The sequence below is a fragment of the Mytilus edulis genome, chromosome 8 (genome assembly GCF_963676685.1).
Source record: "Mytilus edulis chromosome 8, xbMytEdul2.2, whole genome shotgun sequence".
In the NCBI taxonomy this organism is placed as follows: Eukaryota; Metazoa; Mollusca; class Bivalvia; order Mytilida; family Mytilidae; genus Mytilus; species Mytilus edulis.
This window is the reverse complement of record NC_092351.1, coordinates 79,370,341-79,391,695: the sequence shown is the minus strand read 5'-3', so window position 1 is coordinate 79,391,695 and position 21,355 is coordinate 79,370,341. Positions and strand designations below refer to the sequence as shown.

The 21,355-nt window shown below is 32.5% G+C and overlaps 2 protein-coding genes and 1 long non-coding RNA gene across 4 annotated transcripts; 1 reads left to right on the top strand and 2 right to left on the bottom strand.

The window, feature by feature from the left end:
* Positions 1–5,112: 5,112 nt before the first annotated feature.
* LOC139486346 (uncharacterized) lies at positions 5,113–8,568 on the bottom strand. 2 transcript variants are annotated; one of them, XM_071271215.1, is made up of 4 exons: positions 8,428–8,568; positions 7,842–7,991; positions 7,637–7,700; positions 5,113–7,180 (listed from the first exon to the last, which is right to left on the bottom strand). In XM_071271215.1, exons 1-4 carry the CDS (start codon positions 8,566–8,568, stop codon positions 7,014–7,016), a joined length of 522 nt encoding a protein of 173 aa, XP_071127316.1. In that variant the 3' UTR covers positions 5,113–7,013. The 2 variants fall into 2 exon arrangements, with proteins under 2 accessions (XP_071127316.1, XP_071127317.1); XM_071271216.1 differs by having other exon boundaries at positions 6,599–7,317.
* LOC139486357 (uncharacterized) lies at positions 6,372–12,113 on the top strand. The gene is made up of 2 exons (XR_011655562.1): positions 6,372–6,421; positions 7,862–12,113. It is a non-coding gene; the product is annotated as an uncharacterized lncRNA (long non-coding RNA).
* Positions 12,114–18,235: 6,122 nt separating this feature from the next.
* On the bottom strand, positions 18,236–19,561 carry LOC139484402 (uncharacterized protein F54H12.2-like). The gene has a single exon (XM_071268137.1). The coding sequence runs from the start codon at positions 19,559–19,561 to the stop codon at positions 18,236–18,238; it is 1,326 nt and encodes a 441-aa protein (XP_071124238.1).
* Between the last annotated feature and the right edge of the window lie 1,794 nt (positions 19,562–21,355).

Here is a 21,355-nt window from a genome sequence, read left to right as displayed (position 1 = left end):
AAACACAAACCCTTTTATATTTAGCTAGACTATATAATAATAATATTAATCCATTGTTAAAGGAAGCTTTTTCTCTAGCACAGTCTCTAGATTTGACAGGAACTTACTCATGGTATACATATGCTAAAAATATTGTCAAAAGAGACTAACGTTGACCTTAATATTCTTTCTACTTGTAAGGACATAAAAGATGTAAATAAAATAAAAAACGATATAAAGTTAAAAATGAAAAATAGATATGAAGATTTAATCCAAAATAAATTTCAAAACATCGATGATAAAAGTAAATTTTTTCTCTATAAAAAACTTAAAAAAGATTACAAACTAGAATATTATCTAAATACATCTAATTTTCAGATAAGGAGATTAATCACTAAATTTAGAATAAGTGATCACTCCCTCTTGATTGAAAAGGGGAGATATTTTAAAATCCCAAGAGAGGAACGTCTTTGCCATAAATGTAAAATACTAGAGGATGAGAAACATTTTTTACTATATTGTGAGTATAATAAAACTCTAAGAAATGAATTTTTTCATCACATATGTACAGAAAATAATAACTTTAATAATTTAAATGAAGAAGAAAAAATTCATTATTTACTAAATCCATCATCGCCTTTACAAACAAATAAGTTAGGATCCTTCTTGAAAAAGTCATTAGAACTGAGGGCAGGGGACTCTTAACAACTTGTTTGTTGTTATACATTTTAATGCTGTTGATATTTTGTATGTTTAATATGTATGTATATATGTTTATTGTGTTTATTGTATTAATATATGTTGGTCACAAACTGTAAAGTTTATATGACAATAAAATATTTGATTTGATTTGATTTGATATCAAATATCAAAGCTACTTAAAAAACATATTATTTAATAATCGTTTTTTAAAAGGGTCATGTTAGTTGCCGGGGAGGATCTCGTTACCACAACGCTAGACACTAGAAACGACAAATTTATTTACCTGTGTAACCTAACGCTTCACCGATGAACAATTGTACAACGACTGTTTACGTGGCTATTTTCATATGATTAAAAATGATTTAATGGATATCAAATATCAAAGCTACTTAAAAGGGCTACTAGACCTTTACTGTGTAGTTAGTATAACAAAAGAAGATGTGGTATGATTGCCAATGTGACAACTATCCACAAAAGACCAAAATGACACAAACGGCCTTTAACAATGAGCTAAGCCAATACCGCATAGTCAGCTATAAAAGGCCCCGATATGACAATGTAAAACAATTCAAAGTGAAAACTAACGCCCTTATTTATGTAAAAAAATCAACGAAGGTATGTATATTAGCATCGACAAAATTATTTTCTCTGTATGCTAAATAATTTCGTCGTTGCCAGGATGAAGAGTCAAATATTCAGGTGTGGATTAAAGTCGTCTCTGGCAGTCAGAGTAAATGAAATATGTCGCAAAGGATTACCTTAAGGATAACATGTGCACTTCCAAATCAGGTGTCTGCTAACTCAATGAAGATTCAGGTCAAGGTGCCGATTCACGTATACATTCTACATTCTACTGTGATGATTGTGTATCTATGGTTAAATTGTTTACATTGGTAACAGTTCGGCAGGAGCCTTATTTAATGCATTTGTATTTACTTTGATAAAACATAGAAAAGAGTAAGATGATTCGCGGGTAATCTTTGGGTCAGGTTCAATGTAAAGGGGCGTTCCTTAGGAAACTCAGATACGAGTAACGAGGCACTTTGGTAGAACACCCCTCCTTCAAGAATGGTAGTTTAAATTGGGGTACATAAGCAGGAGAGAATCCTAGCTCAGGGTCGATTGTCATAAAGTCTTCAGAGACATAAGACCAAGGTACGGTACGTTTATATTCGAGATCGCTGTCTCTTATATATTAGACATTGTGTTATTATTACCAAGTGTAATAAAGAACAGGTCGGTGCCTGTTATAAATACGGACTTGAACATTTACAAGCGGAACCGTATTATACTGTATAGGACAAGTGTCCACCTTGTAAAGTACATAATTGTACCAGAGGAACAAAGACGAAGTGTGTCAACTTGTAGGGTACATTATTGTACCAGGAGGACAAGTTTGTTCCTGACCCAGGACAAATTTGTAATAGTACAAATGTTTACCAGTTGTGTATATTTAAAGTAGAATTGTATAGATAGTTTATTAGAGATTGCAAAGAGCAGTTGTACATATTTTGGTTCATTGACGTATATATTTGAATAAAGATTATTTGTTATACATTTTGTAAATAGAGCAATTTTGGATCAAGTATCAAACTGGTAACGGACTCATTCTAAATAGAAACAGACACGCTTACCCTGTGTACACGTCACACTACTTAGTTAATGTGATTTTGTACCTCATACTTAACACATCTACAAACTGATCTGAACCATTATTGGAAGTAGAAAAACCAAAATGCGATAGATGGCTATACTGTCTACTGAAGACAAATATAAACAGTCAGAGTTTTGTACTTGTAATTCTGGTTACAAGTTTCGATACTTGGGAGATGATTAATGTATATACTGACAAAAACAGTAAGTACGTGAAGACAGATTTTTCGCACAAGGTTTACAAATACACATTTCCATATATGGTAAAATTGTGCGACTATGTAACATATACTGGACCCCTATTGAGTGAACTTATCGCTATACCAATAAGAAGACTTCATTCAAAGGTTTTTCAGAGCATATCGCCTAAATATGCTCATTCATGAAAAAGTAGCACAAATACATGAAATATACTTTATTTCTTATTCGTATTATCTAGAACAATAGTTCTTAGTTTTGTTGTTGCATTGCTGCCTTATTGGCAACTGTTTTATACCGTAGTGGTACTTAACTATGATACTGTGCTGTAAACTGCTTCAGATCTTTGTCATTTCTTCTCAGTCTGTATTCCTTCTTCACAGCCATAACAACACAATATTTTTGGCATGTCAAATGTTAGATTTCTAAGTTCAACACGATTTCCCATCACACTAAAAGATTAAATCATACACACATTGAAATGATTAATGTCTAGAAGGCAAATCTATGAAACAAAAAATGCATTTACTCCAAATCCACATTTATTTGTTGACAAAGTTACTTACATGAGACATGTTTTGCGTAAGAATAAAAATATTAGAACAGATTCCAGCTGTATACGTACTCACAGAACTTTTAATATATTAAATATTGCTGGTGGCTATTTGCCACCTCAAATAATTCTGTCAATTGACTATAAGGTCCATCAACAATTATAATGCCATCATCCATATTATCTTCCGATGTAGAATATTTGTTTTCTAAACTTAAATTTTGACAATATGTCGTTTAGAATTTGATACACAAATATGTTGCAACTTGTGGGGAAGGAATAGCTCCAATAACTGCACATATCTGGTTTTTTTTTTCATAGGATATTATTGAATTCAAAAACATTGTTTCGCAGTATTGATTCAAAAAAGATAAATCAAATTGTCTGTAGGTAAAGAATTAATTTTGAATTGTGATTTGTCAGTTATTAAAGGCGTTTTTTTTTTTACTGCGGGCATTATTTCATCAATAGGATTATTTGTAAACATTTGAATTATATCGAAGCTACATAGTAGACATTCAGAGGGAGGTCTCTCGGCACTAGTCAGGTTATCTCTAAAATTTCGAATGTGCAGTGAGGATAATTCAAGTTTGGTTTGATCAATATAATTTTCAAGCGTATTGCAGCACAATTGTGGTTTGTGGTATGTTTGCAATCTGAATGGATGATGTGGATGAATTGTGTCATTAGTGTTGTGGTATGAATAGCGACACCTCATTTTCCTGCACATTTCATTAAAATCTTTCAATACATCCGATTTTGCCATTTTATTTGAAGGTGTAGGAATAAATTGTAATCCTTTTGATAAAAGGAGATATTCTGCGTCGCTCAAACGTCTTTGAGATATATTTATCCCATGTTTTTAGCCTGTGTTGAGTTTTATGTACGAATATAGCAACATTGTTATTCAATCGGCGTTTGTGTTTGTTATCTTTTCTACGATTATTTTCTTCTCTTTCTTTTCTTCACTTTTCCTCGTCTTCTCCTCCTCCCTCCTTCGAGTCTCTTCTTCAGGAGAGGGATAGGGGTCGGGGTGGATGAGGATGAACTCAACACCCCGACCCTCTATCATTTCCACCATCTCTTTCGTTCGTTCGAAGGTGGCAATCTTCAATTCTTGTTTGTAATAGTTATATTCTTCTGTTGACGGATGACTGCTTTCCAGCAGCCTATTCCATTCCTTCTTGCTTCCACGAAACTTGATAATGTACGTCGTCGTCATTGCTTTATAACTGAAAAATAGAGGAAACAATAATATGGAAAAACCCCATGGTTAACCCTATGCGGTGTCAGGACCCAAGCAAACAGCCGACAGTTGTCCCATTGGCTATGATATATCTTTACAAGTTATATAAGTAGCAATTAATTGCGTCTTTTAGCCATAATAATGCGTGCATATCTCCCAATTGATAGAATTATCAATATTATCCCTTTACACGTGCAAGCTCGAAAAGTTAGATTATTAGGGCGTGTGTAAGATACTCGCTGACGAAATCTGATTGGTTGAAGCATTTTCAGAAAATAAGATAGATATGTGACATACCTGTTTATTATTGAATAGGATAAAAATATATCAAATATTGTAAACAAAATAAAAGTTGTATTAATAGAATATTATTCTTAATTAAACATTTCAAATCCATTCAATGTCACATAAGTAGTATACTACTACACGTTCTGGAACACATTCCAGACATTCCAGCAATTGTGGTACACGTTGTAAAACAGTAAGAGGTCAATCAAAGTTCAAATAAGTGACATTCCAGCAATTGTCAGAATGGTGTCATCAAGAATGTTGTAACCTTAACCATAGGAATGTATGTACCGGTGTAATGTTGATTTTATGTTACTTTTTTGAACTTACAATAATAAGAATGTTGTTGACCGAAATGTTGCAAGGTCATTTATTGGAATGGTGTAAAGACATCCTATTTTGTTTTACGAATATATGGTAAACACTTTTTGAGTATAGAAACTTGTATGCTGTTTAGACAGCTAGTAAATGGCTTGGAAAAAAGAAAAGATGATTAAAACAGATTTAAATTTATTCACATTTAACATCACTGTTTCAAGTGTCTAAATTATTTTTCAAGTAAACATCTAAACTATATATATATTAAAAGACATCACATTATTCTTGTTTTAAAAAACAATATAACTGACTTGCGTTACCTGAGATCTTGTTTGATTAAAGAATTATATGAATTGAAAAAATTATGCAATGTATTGTTGTAAAACATCAATATGTAATACCATATATCATTCAAAAACATGTAACCCGAGGACAATAATGTGATGAATGCTATTATGAAGTTATGACTTCAGGTAAATAATGCAATGAATACTACTATGTATTTACACTATATTTTGGCACTTATCACATGGTGTAAAATAGACTATAAAAAAACACAATATATGACAACATACAGATGATCAATCTTTAGCACCATGTAAAACATCAGTAAATTTAAAAAAAAAACACATAACCTGAGATAAAATATATTGAGCTTACTTAATTAACATATGTTAAACCTTTTATAAAGCATCAAGTATAAAACAAGTACCTTATTTTTTTTTTTTTGGTAAAAGGTCTAAATAAAAGGACATAAATTGATCTTTGAAAAAAAAAATGCAGCAATATGTCATACTAGAATAAATGATTCCCAATGCATAATGAGATTTAAAAAAAAACAAAAAAAAAACAACAAAACAATCAAAGTATACACATGATCATATAAAAAAGTCTGTTTAATAAAAAGATATCTTTAACACAACAAAACCATAAAAATGTAACAATATACTAAACTCAGATAAATTGGTCCCTATGTAAAACGAGATCTATAGAGACTAATTAAACAATCAAAAGAGTGAATGTTTCTCTCTTAAAATTAAAGCTTGGATAAATTGAACCCTATGTAAAAACAAGATCTATAGAGATTAATTAAACAATCAAAAGTATGAAGGTTTCTCTCTGAAAAATCAAACTGGAATGTATAACATAAAAGAAGATGTCTAAAAACCTGTCAAGTGCAAGATCCAACAAATACTATTTTCATAAACACTATCTATCATAATTATAATTCCCAACCATTTATTTAGCTTATGTCAACATGGTCAAGAGATCCAACAAATACTATTTTCATAAACACTATCTATCATAATTATAATTCCCATTTATTTAGCTTATGTCAACATGGTCAAGACAGAAGGTGTAACATGACACTTAAAATTGATTAATGTGAAAACATGAAACAGACCCACCCTTCATATAAAAGAAAAGACCGCGAAAACTTTCTTTTAGAATTGGCGCGAATATTTGTGGAAAAAGGCGGGAAAGTAATTTTTTTTTTATGTACTTAAGCTTTAACATTACATGTTAAGTAAAAAAAAAAAAAATGTATGTTAAGACATCTATCGTATAAAAGTCGGCAATATTAAAAAAAAAATAAAACTATATATATATAGAAAATAATTGTTTAAATTGTAACTAAATTTTTTTTATAGGTAGTGGAAAAATACATTTTTTTTTTTAATCATGACTGAAACATTACTGAACTCTCAAAAAGAAATTTACCCAGACAAACAAAAATACCAAAAAAAAATTACTATAAGTTTAGTCTCATAACAGGTGTTATTTGCCTTTGAGACCTTCTTAAGGGCTGTGGTTGATTCTCGGCCGGTTGTGGTTGATTCTGAGCGAGTTGGGGTTGATTTTGAACAGGTTGTGGTTGAATCTGAGCAGGAAGTGGAGCGATGGGTTGGTCTTGAGGAGGTAGGGCAGCTTGCAGTTGATCATCTTGTTGTGCTGTAGGATTTTCCAAACGGTGTAGCAAATTTTGAAGTCTAATTCTAAATTTTCTGATTATTTCTATTGTAGCCACTATAATCATTACCACAGCCAATATATACTCTGTAAAAATTACATGAATTATTTACTAAAAACTACATCTGAAGTGTCATCTAAAGAAATTTCTTCATCATTTTGACGTCGATCCAGTGGAAATTGTTCCATTTGAAATTGTTGAATTTTTACTGTCCTTTTCTTTTGATATTTAAATAGGATTAAAGATGTACTACTCAAAAGGATAATTAAAACTGAAAAAAAAAAGAATGTCCAAATGTCATGACTGCCACATTCAATTATTGATTTTTTCTGCCACAAGTTATAATGTGAATGCTAGTTTTTTTAAAAGCACAATACAACATAGCTCCAAATGCTATAACAAGAACCACTGAAAGGGAAAAAAAATAAAAGATAGTTATTTTTTTTTAAATTTACTTTTCTGCTCAATGTTTTTTTTTTAATTTGTAATTATATTTTCCTTTTCTGTGTTTGTTTTTTTCTTTAATTGTATTTTGTTTTGTTTAAATTGTATTTCTTTTTTTTTTTTGCTAAATGTATTTATCATTACACATCGACTTTAAAAAGTTTGTCCCAATTCTGTTTAAAACCTACTCTCTGAATTTCTTGTGTTTGTGTATGATTTTTTTTTTCTATTAGTGAGTTTCTATGAACATTTACCTTACATTAATATATCCTATAAAACTTACCACATAAAGTAGAAACTGTGGGAATTACCCAACCTTCCAGGTTGTTGATGATCGTTCCAGCAGTCTGAAAAACAAATAGGAAACATTATTTTTTTAATTTTTACTCTATGTTAATGTTAAGTTAACCACAATTTGTATCTATTTAAAATAATAAGATGATGTGATATGGGTGTAATAATGGTATATCTATCATAATTATACATACCATATTTTTTAATTCTGTAGTCATGGTAGAAGTTGTTGATGAAAAAGCCAAAGTGTTTTTGGTTTCTGAGGCAGGCAAAGTTGTGGTTCTTGTTGGTTGTACCATAGACGTGTAATCTGTCATGAGTGAAGGAGTTTTCACTGTAGTAGGCTGAAAAAAAAGACAATGGTAAGCATTTACAAACTTGCTTTAAGTATAAATATTGCCAATTAATTATAACTCTCCTAAGCAGTGTCTGAATATGTTTAACATTATTTTAATTTTTTTTTTTTTGGCTTAAAGTTGGTTTATTTACTTTGTTTCACCATACAATATTATCAGGGGCGGATCCAACCATTTTCATAAAGGGAGGAGGGTCAAGGTAAAGGGTCATCCAAATATATTTCCTGATATAAATGCATTGATCATAAAAAAAAAGGGGGGGGGTGTTCCAACCTCCCAAACCTCCTGGATCCGCCACTGATTATCTATTATTTTTTTTTATAAATAAGAATAAATACTTTACTAATTGTAGGGACAAGATCAGTGAATGATTTATTAACAAGAAACACCATATTGTCAACAATGATGATGCATAAAGACTTACACACTGTTTATCTGCAACAAAAACAGCTGTTGCGCCTTTTATGCTGTAGCAACACCACTCCATTTCTCCGTTATCTATCCGTACCGTAACACCATCTTTATTTATAATTTCAAGTGTGGATGACTCAAAAAGGCGATCCATAATTAGTGTCGACACTTCAATCTGCGGCTCCAGGATGTACGTTTTTTCTCCAACATAACCACAGCGTAAGACGACGCCCTGTCTTTCATATCTACACAATTCTCCCACTTCCAGTTTAACAGTCCTCCGTGCAGGTGGTGCAATTACTTGCACTATCAAAATTAAGATGAATATGTTCATGTTTTTTTTTCTTTTTGTTGTTGTTGTTTGTTATGATATAGAATGGCGCGAAAATGAAATGACATCTGTGTGGGAAAAGGATTTGACTAAATACTAAAGAGACACTTTTCATATTGTAAAGGAGATTTAAAATGTTTATCTAGAATTTTTAGTTTCAATTTTCTTCCTACGATATAAAAGAATCATATTTTAATAATATCATCAATTCTTTATATTTTGTTTTCATGAGTTTGTCAATTAACAATAATTTTGCGTACGTTGTATTTAAATGTTGGTATTAAGTCGCTGTTATGTCCTTAAAACAAAACTGTGATTGGTTGAAAATAGATTAATTATGTAAGGGATATACTAAATAAATAATCGATGTGTAGGAGAGTGAAATAATTCCGGAATATTATATTTGCGTGTGTTATAACTAAAAGGAAAAATACAATACATTTCAGTTTCATATTAATCTAATTATTGATTTATTTTAAAAGAAGGTTAAATCAACCATCAAGTGGTCTATAGTTCCCCGATTGTTATTTTAAAAGAAGGTTAAATCAACCATCAAGTGGTCTATAGTTCCCCGTTTCTTTCTCCAATTTCCTGAATCCATTTCCTTAGCTTTGGTATCTCTGTATCTTCCTCAGTGTAAAAAAAAAAAAAAAAAAAAAAACTAATATATATATATACAATTTAAATACATCGTCTTTTACTTGGTTGCCCCGAGGGATTCCCGGGATATAGAAATAGGACCCAGCCCCTCCAATCTGCTGCGTGGTAAGACCCCACCATAGGGAGGGAAACTTTCTGCTGTGAAAAATAATAAAACAACTAATATATATATATACAATTTAACAATTTAAATACGTCGTCTTTTTACTTGGTTGCCCCGAGGGATTCCCGGGATATAGAAATAGGACCCAGCCCCTCCAATCTGCTGCGTGGTAAGACCCCACCATAGGGAGGGAAACTTTCTGCTGTGAAAAAAAAAACAACTAATATATATATATACAATTTAACAATTTAAATACGTCGTCTTTTTACTTGGTTGCCCCGAGGGATTCCCGGGATATAGAAATAGGACCCAGCCCCTCCAATCTGCTGCGTGGTAAGACCCCACCATAGGGAGGGAAACTTTCTGCTGTGAAAAAAAAACAACTAATATATATATACAATTCAACAATTTAAATACGTCGTCTTTTTACTTGGTTGCCCCGAGGGATTCCCGGGATATAGAAATAGGACCCAGCCCCTCCAATCTGCTGCGTGGTAAGACCCCACCATAGGGAGGGAAACTTTCTGCTGTGAAAAAAAACCAAACTAATATATATATATATACAATTTAACAATTTAAATACGTCGTCTTTTTACTTGGCTTCTCCTCCTCCCTCGTGGAAACCATGGGGTAAATTATATGGTTTCAACAGAGTGTGCCGATCTGCTTTTTGTTGTTTTTCCCTTTTCTTGCGTTGTCTTTTTTCCCCTCTGGTATGTATTTTATGTGATATAAATTCAATGTATTTACTTCTATGATGTTTGTTGTGTAATGTACATGTGTAATTGTTTTTTTTTTTTTTTTTTTTTTTTTTGTATGAATAAATTGTGGGACTTTGGCGGGAAATTTGTGGGTGGGAACATTTCCCAAAATAATTATTCAAATTTTCATGCTTCAAAACGGACTAACGGTATGACATGAAGCTTTTTGGGGTGGGTGGAGTTAATTTTTTTTTTCTTGGCAAGGGGTTGGTTTCACCGCATCTTACAGAGAGTACATTATAAAGGTATATGCTTTTTCCATTCCTTTATTTCTACATTCAACATGGAAAACACTTCTCGCTTTGTATTCACGGAAAAAGTCAAAAATGGGCAAAAAGAATTTTCTCATCGGTTTGGGAACCAAAAAAATATTGTGTTTCAACAATCTACTAGGGGGAACTTTTTCGTAAATATCTATGACAATAGACCAAATTTTAGCGGTCGGATATCGTTCTTATTTGAGGAAGCTGTACAGTTCAGCGAACTAGTTCCCCAACTAGAAATGTTGAAGGAACATTTTAAAGTAAGTGTATTTTCATAATATGTGGTGAGATAATAATTTTTAAATGTTAAAAAATATGTGGTATGATTGACCAGTGAGAAAATGATTTTTTTTTAATAAAGTTAATAAAGTTGGGATTTTTTTTTAAAATAATTAATCAAGATATTTTTATAATATGTAAATGCTGTCTTACAGCTAAAGAGGGAGGGGGGTTGTTTTTTTTTTTAAATGTTGATCTTATAATAAAACTTATAAGACTTAAAATTTGTTCCAAAGCACGCATTCATTTTCGAAGAACTTTCGACTTTAATGGAAAAAAGATATAAAACTTATAAAAAATATAAAAAAAAATGCAAAAAAAAAAATAAAAAAAAAAATAAATAAATAAATAAATATAAAAAATATTATAGGAGGAGAATAAAACTGCCATTGGGACACAACCCACAGCAGCAAGTGGATCTGCAACATATGATCCAGCACCTCTATGGTATGCAGAAGATACATCTTCGAGGGGACCCACACAAATGCATCCCCCACCGCCACCTTACACAGCTCCTAAGAAAAGAAAAGCTGAAAACCATGACCTTTTGGACTTATTGAAGGATATAACCAAATAATTGTATTGTACTCTCTGTAAGATGAGTTTGTTTCAGCAGTTCCAATAAAAGTTTTATGAAAATTCATACAATTTTATTTGCAATAAAATAAAATATTAAATTATAAGATAAAACATTAATATAAAGAAAGTTTTTATGAAAAAATTCATAAAATTTTATTTACAATAAAATAACATACTAAATTACAAGATAAAACATTAATATAAAGTTTAATCATATTTTGAAATGTCCGTAGGCATAACTCTTAATATGATTAATCCAAAATCTCTTCTCATCAAAATTAGATAAACCTTTTTTAACAATATGGTTGACAAAGAGTTCATGATTTTGACTTTTTATCAATTTCATTGAATTCATTGTCGATACATTTTGAAATAAACATTCTTTATAATTGGCATGTTTTAACTGTTTTTTGACGGCACATTTTTTTATTCCTTTGGCAGTTTTCTTTTCCTGTTCCGTGTTGCCGTCATCATATATCAAACTGTACATTTTTGGTCGCAATCCAACAAACTCTTTAATTGGAACTCCTGAAACAAAACGAAATTCATCAAGTATTAAGTTCAAAATTAGGTTTCAAATAAAAAAAAAATTTTTTTTTTGTGAAATAAGAAACAAATCGCAATGATATTATATTTTTTTTCTTTGATTTTTTTTGTTTATTTAATATTTGTTATTTTCAAGTTTTTTGTTAATCGATTAATAATAAAATTAGTTACCATCTAGTTCATCCTTGAATTTTCCAGGCATTTTTTTGTATTTGTTTGAAAATAGATAGTGAGTTTGAGGATATCCAGAAAAGTCGAAATGGTCTTTGATGATTTCCATATCCTTGTATACATCATCTGTCATGATTTCGTAACACAAGCTGTCTGTAAGAAAAAAAAAGAATTTTATCATTGTTTAGCTTTGACTAGTCGAATAATTCAGCTTTTGACTAAATTTATTTAACTGAAACATGCATGGTTGAAGTAGTAAATTTGATAACTTGTGTAAAATACTATTTGTCTTTTATTCCCATAAAATAGAAAAAAATATTTACCTGTATCCGTAAAAAGCAATCGAATATCTTCTCCATACATGGGCTTCATTGTTTTGTAGTGGAATTCATACATCAAAGCTTTCGAAATGTCCAATATTGCCTGGCCAACATAGATTGGTTTGTTTAAAAGAATGTTCACTTTTTTGTTTTCTATACCCACAAGGTGTTGGTTAAATATCTGAAAATGGTCAAAGGACGGTTTCGACGTATATTTTACCAACTTCTTTTGGTCTGTCATAAGTTTTACGTTTCTATGTCTGCGAATATCTTCCATGGTCTTTCCTGCAATTAAAAGATCGATTAATATTTTCATTTAAAACAGCTTTTATGAATTGAATGTTTGACTTTTTTTTCGTTTCTTATTAGAAAATAAAAAAAAAAAAAGGTTAGACATTACATCGCCTAAAAATTACTTACCAAAAACACTGTTATTCATTAACTTGTAGAATTCTTTCTCAAACACATTATTAGCCTCCTTTCGTTTTTGACTATTGAAGTCAATATAGGTCTTCAACCATCTTGACTGATGAAACTCTACAATCTGATGTATTTTGGTTACCTTCATTCCAAGTTCAAGATATAGCTGTAAATTTCTATAATGTAGAATGTAATGGTCTTTATTTTCCAATGTAGGGATAAGTTTTTTGGTGACGACTTTAGATGCATTTTCACCATTAAGGTCTTTCCAAAGATTTTGACTGTAAGGAGACAGCTCTTCCATTTTAACTTTCTTGTGAGATGGAGCTAGTGGATAACAATTATGATGATCATGTAGTTCGGGGGGATATTCCAGATCAACCTCTAAGATGTATCCAGTAGATGCATCCTTTTCAATCTCATTTATATTAAATTGTCGTATTTCATCATCATTCAACAGTCTAAACATACCCGTCGGTAATGGTTGCATCATGGCAGCTCCATAAAGGTTTCCACAGTCGGTATATAATATGTGCGATGATGGTTTTGAAGGATCGAAATCTTTCATATATTTATTGTTGGCTTTAGCATACTTTTGGTTAATAGAGGCTATTCCACCTCTCGTTCCAAGTTCCACAAGATTGTAAATAATAGGGTCTGTAATCAATTCTAGCGAAACCCCACTCATTTTTAACGCCGCTTGCCATGCGAGACCAGGGGCCGTAAAGAAATGACAGGGATCTAAACCATAATTTTCCATAGTTATGTCTCTAAATCGTTCAAAGACGTCCGCTAAAAGTAGAACATCCGTCATTACATATAGATCGTGAAAGTCACCCAAAGTATTCATGTTCATGGTATTCCAAACTTCAAGAGCGTGATTATAATCCTGATCCGAAATGGGTTCATCCGTTAAGCGATTGTGAAAGGCTTCTTTTGATGGTAATTGCCTTTCTTGGAATCTCTCTTCACAGTCAACGTAATCATAGCAATATTCATTCTTCCTCAATAAAAGTTTTGCTATGTCTTCAGACGGGAACGCTTTTTTGAACTGTCGAAAATGTGTTGGTCCTTCTTGTGATAAATTTTTTACTAGAGTGTCTAGAGAACTATTTAAAAATTGACATGTGTCCAAAAAGCGAAGATTTCCTATAGTGAGTGATACGTATTTTTCCATGTTATTTGGAATACAGGATATTGGCTTATCTTTAAAACAATCAGCCTTTTGTAGAAGTAAATGTGTATCAAAATTTTTACCATTATGGAATAATACAGGAATATACGATGGTTCCTTTAAACTTAAATTACACCGCTGACACAATGCATGACGATAATTAGTATAATCTTTTTTTCTGGGGTCTCTGGTTATTCCATGATGTGCATGGTCTCGTACTTTAATTACATTTTCATCAAAAAGTGTCTGACAAACCTCACAGTTGGTGGTAAGTTGAAACTCTTGTTCTGCTTCATCATTCATTATCAAAGGTTCGGGTTCTCCAAGTATGTCATTGATATATTCCTCCTCGGTAGCCATGTCTTCAAAAAAGTGTTCTATAACGTTATCTCCTCTATAAACAACAGGTGGTTTAGAATAATCATCGTTCGTACATAGGACTATGTAGGAGTACCCCGATGGTTCAAATTTCGTTTCGGATGTAATCGATGATTTCTTCGGGTTAGGTAAACTTGTATCCATCTTTCTTGAAAAACATTCAAAATCAGCTATGATGGTGAAACTTATTTTTATCCCTTTGTAAAAGTCATTAAATTCTAAAATGTTTTCTCCTTCTTTCGGATATTGTACTTTCTGAAAATCTATTTGATCACAATAGGGTTGATGACTTACAAGCAGGTCTTCTCTTGAAAATCCATGCAAACACCGTCGACAAAAGAAATGTGCATTATGTTGGTTTGTTTGTCTTAAAAATCTATTAAGATTCTTAATCAAACAATAGTGTGATTGTTTTTCGTTTGATATATACAACAAGTCAATACTTTGATGGACGTTTCCTGATTTAGATAAAGCTAAAGGGAAAATCTGTTCACCTTCATATCCGAACACGTTAATTGAAAGGTTGTTTAGTTTTTCGATTTTTTCCACCTGCTTTATTGGAACAGGAAAATCAAGTCCTGTCGTATTCAATTCATTTTCAAACGGTTTATACTTATGTACACGATGAGCGTTGTTATCAGTCGGATGAATTGCTGCCAAAACAGACCAGAGGAAGCATTTATTATCATCATTTTGAATGTTGATTACACCTTTACAAAGTTTTATGGCTGAAGGAAGCTGCATGTATGAGGAACCATTAATAGGTGCGTATTTTACTGTTCTTGCTTCTAAGTGTACAACTTTCCGTATTATCCAATTTGAGCCTCTATTTATGTATTCTTCAAGACTTCGATGCATCTTTTGATAAGCTTCGTTTAAATTATGTTCTAAGTCATTATCATTAAACAAGGACACATAATTTCTACTCCTAAAACTGGGAATGACTGTTTCTGTTTGACCATCTTGAATATCACGTTCCATTTCAACTTTTACATTCAAATACCATTTAATGTCTCTCATATATTTTTTCCTAGACTCGACTATTTGTTGTATATCTTCTTTAACATTCGAAAAAAATTGTAAAAGATCGTATTTTTCACTTCCTTCTGGAATTATTTCAATTTGATTAATGGAATCGTTCAAAGCAGATTTTTTAACCCTACGATTCTTTTTCTTTTCAGTAGGTAAATGATTTATGTTTTCGATTTGCGGATTCAAGGTGCTGATAGACGGATCAGACGATAATGGAGGAGAACTGTTTGTGATTGAACGCATTTGATCCACGACTTGCCCTGCCTGACCTCCAGTTTGATTCAATGGATGCTCAACATTGATGTAATCAAAAAGATCCTCGTATGTATCAAAAGGTAAGCCACAATGTCTACATGGAAATTGTCTTTGTTTTTTATGGGATTTTGAGGCGCGAATACACATTTTCTCGTGTCTTTTCAAGTTCTCTAAACATGATAGGGTTTTGCTACATGTATTACATTCATATCTCTTCCTTGTGTGTGTGATCATATGAAGCGATAGGTTGCATGTTTTAGTAAATTCTGCATCACATAAGTCACATTGATATAGCGCTTTCTTTTCCCGTTGTGGAATCGTTTCATTTGATTTCCTTTTCCGATGGTAAAGTGATTCTGATGTGTCAGCTGCCCGAACCAATGCTTCTTCATCACAATCGCTGAATTCAGAATTATTTAATTTCTCGTTAAAGTCTTTAAACAATCTTTCAAGCTGTTCGTTTCCTTTAGGATAACGTTGTTTTAAAAATTGAAGAAAACTATCGGCCATGGCTGATGTGAATAATAATGTAAACAGATTGCGGCTCTTATATATTGATAAATATCAGGTATTCCACACATTCCGTTGTAAACATTCCTCACATACCACTCACATTTTAAATGTCAACCATTTTGTTCTTGTTTGTGACCTTTTTACACCTGCATTCCTCATTTTGCTTTTAGGTTGTTTGACTTTGAGAAATGTTGAAGGTTTCATTTTTAAATATGACTGAGATTTTTCGGTTTCAATCCCATTTAAATTTTCGTTGTGTATTTTTGTCTCTTGATGTTTATCCTTATTTATTTTTTGTCCTTCTACATCGTCCTTGTTTTGTGGTTTAATGTCGCTTTTTGTGGTAACAGTTTCTTCAGTATAGTCTTCTTGGTTTTTATTGTCACGATGTTCATCATTAAGTGGTTTGTTTTCAACGTCTTTAATTAGTCTATCATACTTATATTTAGGAATAAGCACCATTTCACGCGACATATTTCATATATGATGTAAGTAAAATTGGTAAAACTCTACTGATATTCTGCAAACGAATCCGTCCCTCTTTCAGTGTTAATTTCGAAACGGTTAATCTACGAATGGCTGCTCTGTGTCTTCTTAGCGTATTTATATCGTTATCTGAGAGAGGACATACTCCTTGTATAACGTTGAAAACAATTTCTGTAATGACCTGTAGTTGGGTATTTGATAAGGTTGATATAACTTTTTTTCTTTGTTTTGATTCCATTAAATACTTGACTAAAGCTTCATACTTCTTCATTTTTCAGGAAGATAAACAATGGGGATCTGTCCTGGTAGAATATTAGTACGCAACTGATATTATTCGTCGCTTTTGAGACTTAAATCAAGAACCAAATAACCAAAAGGTTTGCTCGTTGATTTATTGTAAGCATCCATAAAGTATTTCAATTTTCCAGGAAATATTTGTCTACCTAAAGTATTGATTTGTAAAAGGTCTCTTTTTGTTTTCATGAGTATAAAATAATGAACGGACAATGAAGCCGTCCGCATTGATTTTGATTTTGGGAAGGCATTTTGAAGTAAATGAAGAATTGTTATATTATGATGATGAGAGCCAACACAAAGAATATGCACTAATTCCATACTATCAGCTGCTTCCATCATAAGATCGTCAAATACTAACAGTTTATGTCCCTGTTCACTTCCCCATTCATTTATCTGGTCCATGGTGGGGAGACCCTTGTGAAATAAGATTGATGATACACTCTGTTGCATTTCAGAATACAATGGTTGCCAAATCGAATAGCAGAAAAATATACTTGATGGTGGGGTTTGAAACATCCCATCTGCTTGTTCAAGAAGGTGTTTTGTCAACATGGTCTTACCAGATCCGGAAGGACCAACCATAAAAATTGATGTAGGTGATTCGAATTTTAATGTTGCGTGCTGTTTTTTCAAGCCTTCCATCCTGTTTGAAGGTTGAAGTAATAATAAGGTAATATGTATGGTGAATGTTTGTTTTTTTTTAAATGACAAATGAGAAACAAGTACAGAGGTGAGTAATATCTTTTATTAGCACTTATTTTTACTGATACATATCTGAGATTGTTCTACAAGCATTACACATTGAGACAATTTATCATTTACAAAGTCAAATACAAATCGATCATTTAAGTCGTAGTCACTTGTAAAACGCTCTCCTATTTTTACAATCGACAGCCTTTCTTTGATACGACACCATAGAAAAAAAACACAATATTGACCACACACAGACGTCTTGTCTCCCTGGAGACGTTTATTGTTAAATGTCACTTTGTCATATCTTCTTATGAAATGTTTGATTGAAGAAGAATAAAGATCTGACGAATTACCATATGAATCGAAACATTCTAGCTCTCGCTGTTTGTTCACATAAAAGGCAATCCAGTGTTGACCTGGTTTAGATATTGGATCCGTGTTTACAATAAATCCAGTTAGTTCACGTACATTTTTTGGTATTTGATCTGAGGCAAAAATACCAACCACTCGTTTCTTTAAATCTCCATCACAGGAAAAAATACTTTTTAACTGATTTGTATTCATTCTATTTCGATAGTGCGAGTTGCCGTTATACCAAACATCCCCTGTTGTTCTGAATATATGAAACAGGTGATTGCTTTTGAAAGAGCAGTACCAAACTGAGCTTCTAGTCTGACATTTCCTTGTTTTAATAAGGTTAAATAGTGTGCACTTTCTCCAAATTCTGGTTCTAATTCGAAACAGTACAATGCATATCCTTTAGCAAAGTCTTCTCGGGTGATTTGATTACCAGAATCTCGAGATTCTTTTTCTGTTATTTGGAATAATTTTGTATACGCCGGTATGATCGTTTGACCAGTGGTAGCGTCAAAATTGATCTGTAAAATGTTACCTGAAACGGGTATGTTATTCACGTATAATCCAATGTTTTTCAGGTTAAAATGCTCAAAGTTGAAGGGGTTTGTGATGTAACTACCTGCAGCAGCTTCGGCATCAACAAATCCAATTACAACTCGAGCTGGACATGACCCAAGAAATAAATCTGGAAAGTTAATATTCAAAGTACCACTTGGAATGTTCATAGGTATGATCTGAGATTTTGTGAAGGGGTATCTTGCATTGGTTGATTGTAATTTTTGAGCGTGAGCCACTATCACTGCTGGGTTTATCTGTAATTTACAAACTTTCAGAACGATATCTTCAATGACCACTTCAAAATTTGGATTTTCTTCTGCTGTTACGAGACAAAAATCAGGTCTTGATCTGTACAATTTTACACTGATAGGTACTTGATTAACTATAAAGCGATCAATACTACATAGGTCGTTAAGTAAGGGACCTTCCATGTCACATGTTTTTGATCCTGCAAATAGCTTAAAGCGCTCATACAAAGCCTGATTTCCAGAACCCTTTACATCATTGGCATCAACATATCCGGGTGTGTCTTTCTTCCAAAGTTGTGCACCCAATTGAGTTTTTTTAGCATCACTCCCATAAGACAACAATGTTTGTATCATTGCTTTATATGGATATTGGTTGGTGGCTGTCGAAATAAGTTTCCCCTGTAATGTAACGTCTACTTGTGCAAACATTGCGTGTAAAAACAAATTCACTGGTCCAACATATTCCGTCTCTGTTAAAGAAGATCCATCTGCTTTCTTTATTTTAGCTTTTACATACAATTTTGTTCTCTTCAAATCAACATATTCTAACCCATTTTGTCCAGAAACGTTAAATTCTAAGGGTGTGTTTCCACTCAATTGTGAATTAGTTCGAACGTCTTGATAATACATACGTTCCACGGCCGTCTGATAAGGAGGGATAGAGAAAATGTCAAGTCCGCTTGGTTGTGCCTCCTGCATTTCGTCGGTGGTAAACGAGGCCATTATTTTTTATTCAAAATATCTTTATATATGACTTTAGATTTTTGCGGAAGTCCTGACTTCGTTTGTTTTGCTGATCTGGGATTTTTTCTCGGTTTGTCCTTTTCCTTACTCAACTTCGTCTTACTTTGTCGAGGTTTTTTTATAGAATGAATATTTTTTTTCGATCCTTTTCTTTTCAAACCGTGTGTGTCTCCGACTTCTTCTTTGGCTTGTTCGAGAAATTGTTCGCTTGTTGACACTAATTTGACCTTGACATCTTTCGATAAATCAGTCTTGTTTGTGGACATTGTACCCACAGGAATCATAAATGATTTCGAAGTTCCAGTTAATGATCCACCAACTTGGTTATTGTAAGCTTGTTTTTTCAGATGTGCAGATGGGTTATATTTTTGTATCCCAATGGTATCATAAAATTGTATCCATTTTTTAGGATTAGGGATATACATTCTACTTAAATCCATGTTCACGAAAATGGAAATGACTTAAAATGAAGTGTGACTGTAGAAGGTCTGTCTATAAATGAAGATAAATCGTCATTGTCGTTTGTTATGATAATTTCTATGTTGTAGATCTCTTTTACTTTTACAGGCATGTAATGGGCCGTATCCATAATGATAGTCCAATCTCCAATAGCAGTAGGTGACAGTCGTCTCAGAACTCCTTTTTTTTCCCCATCAACGATTGATTCCTCACATACATTTGAATGTAAGTATAACGAATCTTGTATTGATGATGTTGATGTAATATCAGCTTCTACGAGTCCAACCCTCCACGTTCCGTCAAGTACTAAAGGTGAACTTAAATGTGATCTAAACCTGTAAGGTTTGTTATTTGGAAAATAGTTCATGGACTTATCGCTACTTAAAATTACATGCATGCTCATCTTTAGCTATCAGCCTTATCTGTGATGTCTTGTTCAGCTACCCATTGGTTATATTCCTTTGGCCACCCTTCAAATTTTACAAGCCATTCGGTGATACCGTTTCTCTTGCGTTTGCGTATTTTTTTTTCTATATACCATAAACTATCTTCATTTTTTATGAACCTTCTGCATCTCATTTTCATAAAAGTTACCTCGAATGAAACCGGCCTCGCCGGCCGCGTCTAAAAATGATTTCAAACGATACATGGGAATTCCTTGCATGCGAAAGCGTTTACGTACTTTAAAAATTTCTCGAGTAAAGTGCTCATCGTATGACCTTTCAAATGTTGAATTCTTACTTGCAATTCTAACTAAATCATTTATTTTGAAGTGATAGGGGTTGACTCCCTTATTTGACGTCTTCGGTTTCAAATACATGTGTGCCCAAATATCCGCTTCGTTATTAGTGTTTACATCTTTCGGAGCAATATTATTCAAAGTTCGATGTGGTGTTGCATTATAGCTTGACGTTAAATCTTGTAATACATCAATATATCGATAAGTTCTGTTCTCTGTGAAATATCTATACATCTTTGTTTTTATAGTTTTGATGACACGTTCGCATACATTTGCCTTTGTATTTGAATTTTGTGTTGTGAAATGATATATGCCTTCGTTTTGTAAATATGACTTTGAAATGTTAGAGGTGAACTCCGTCCCATTATCCGTTCTTAATTTATTACACTTTCTTCCATTCTGGAATATTACTTGAAATCCTCTAACCACTTCTTTTGCTGTTTTATTTTTCAGAGGTTGGATCCAGAGGTACTTACTGAAGATATCTATAACAAACAATAGCTGAGAAAACTGATCGTTAGAGTCTTTTAAATTAGACATGTTAGCTAAATCAGCGTCGAATTGGTCGTCAATAC

Coding starts and splice junctions, on each gene's coding strand:
- LOC139484402 (XM_071268137.1), bottom strand. CDS start 19,561: ATGGCCTCGTTTACCACCGACGAAATGCAGGAGGCACAACCAAGCGGA.
- LOC139486346 (XM_071271215.1), bottom strand. CDS start 8,568: ATGGATCGCCTTTTTGAGTCATCCACACTTGAAATTATAAATAAAGAT. Junction 7,992..8,427: donor TTGTTGCAGATAAACAGTGT/GTAAGTCTTTAT, acceptor CTTTTTTTTCAG/CCTACTACAGTGAAAACTCC. Junction 7,701..7,841: donor CTACAGAATTAAAAAATATG/GTATGTATAATT, acceptor TTTGTTTTTCAG/ACTGCTGGAACGATCATCAA.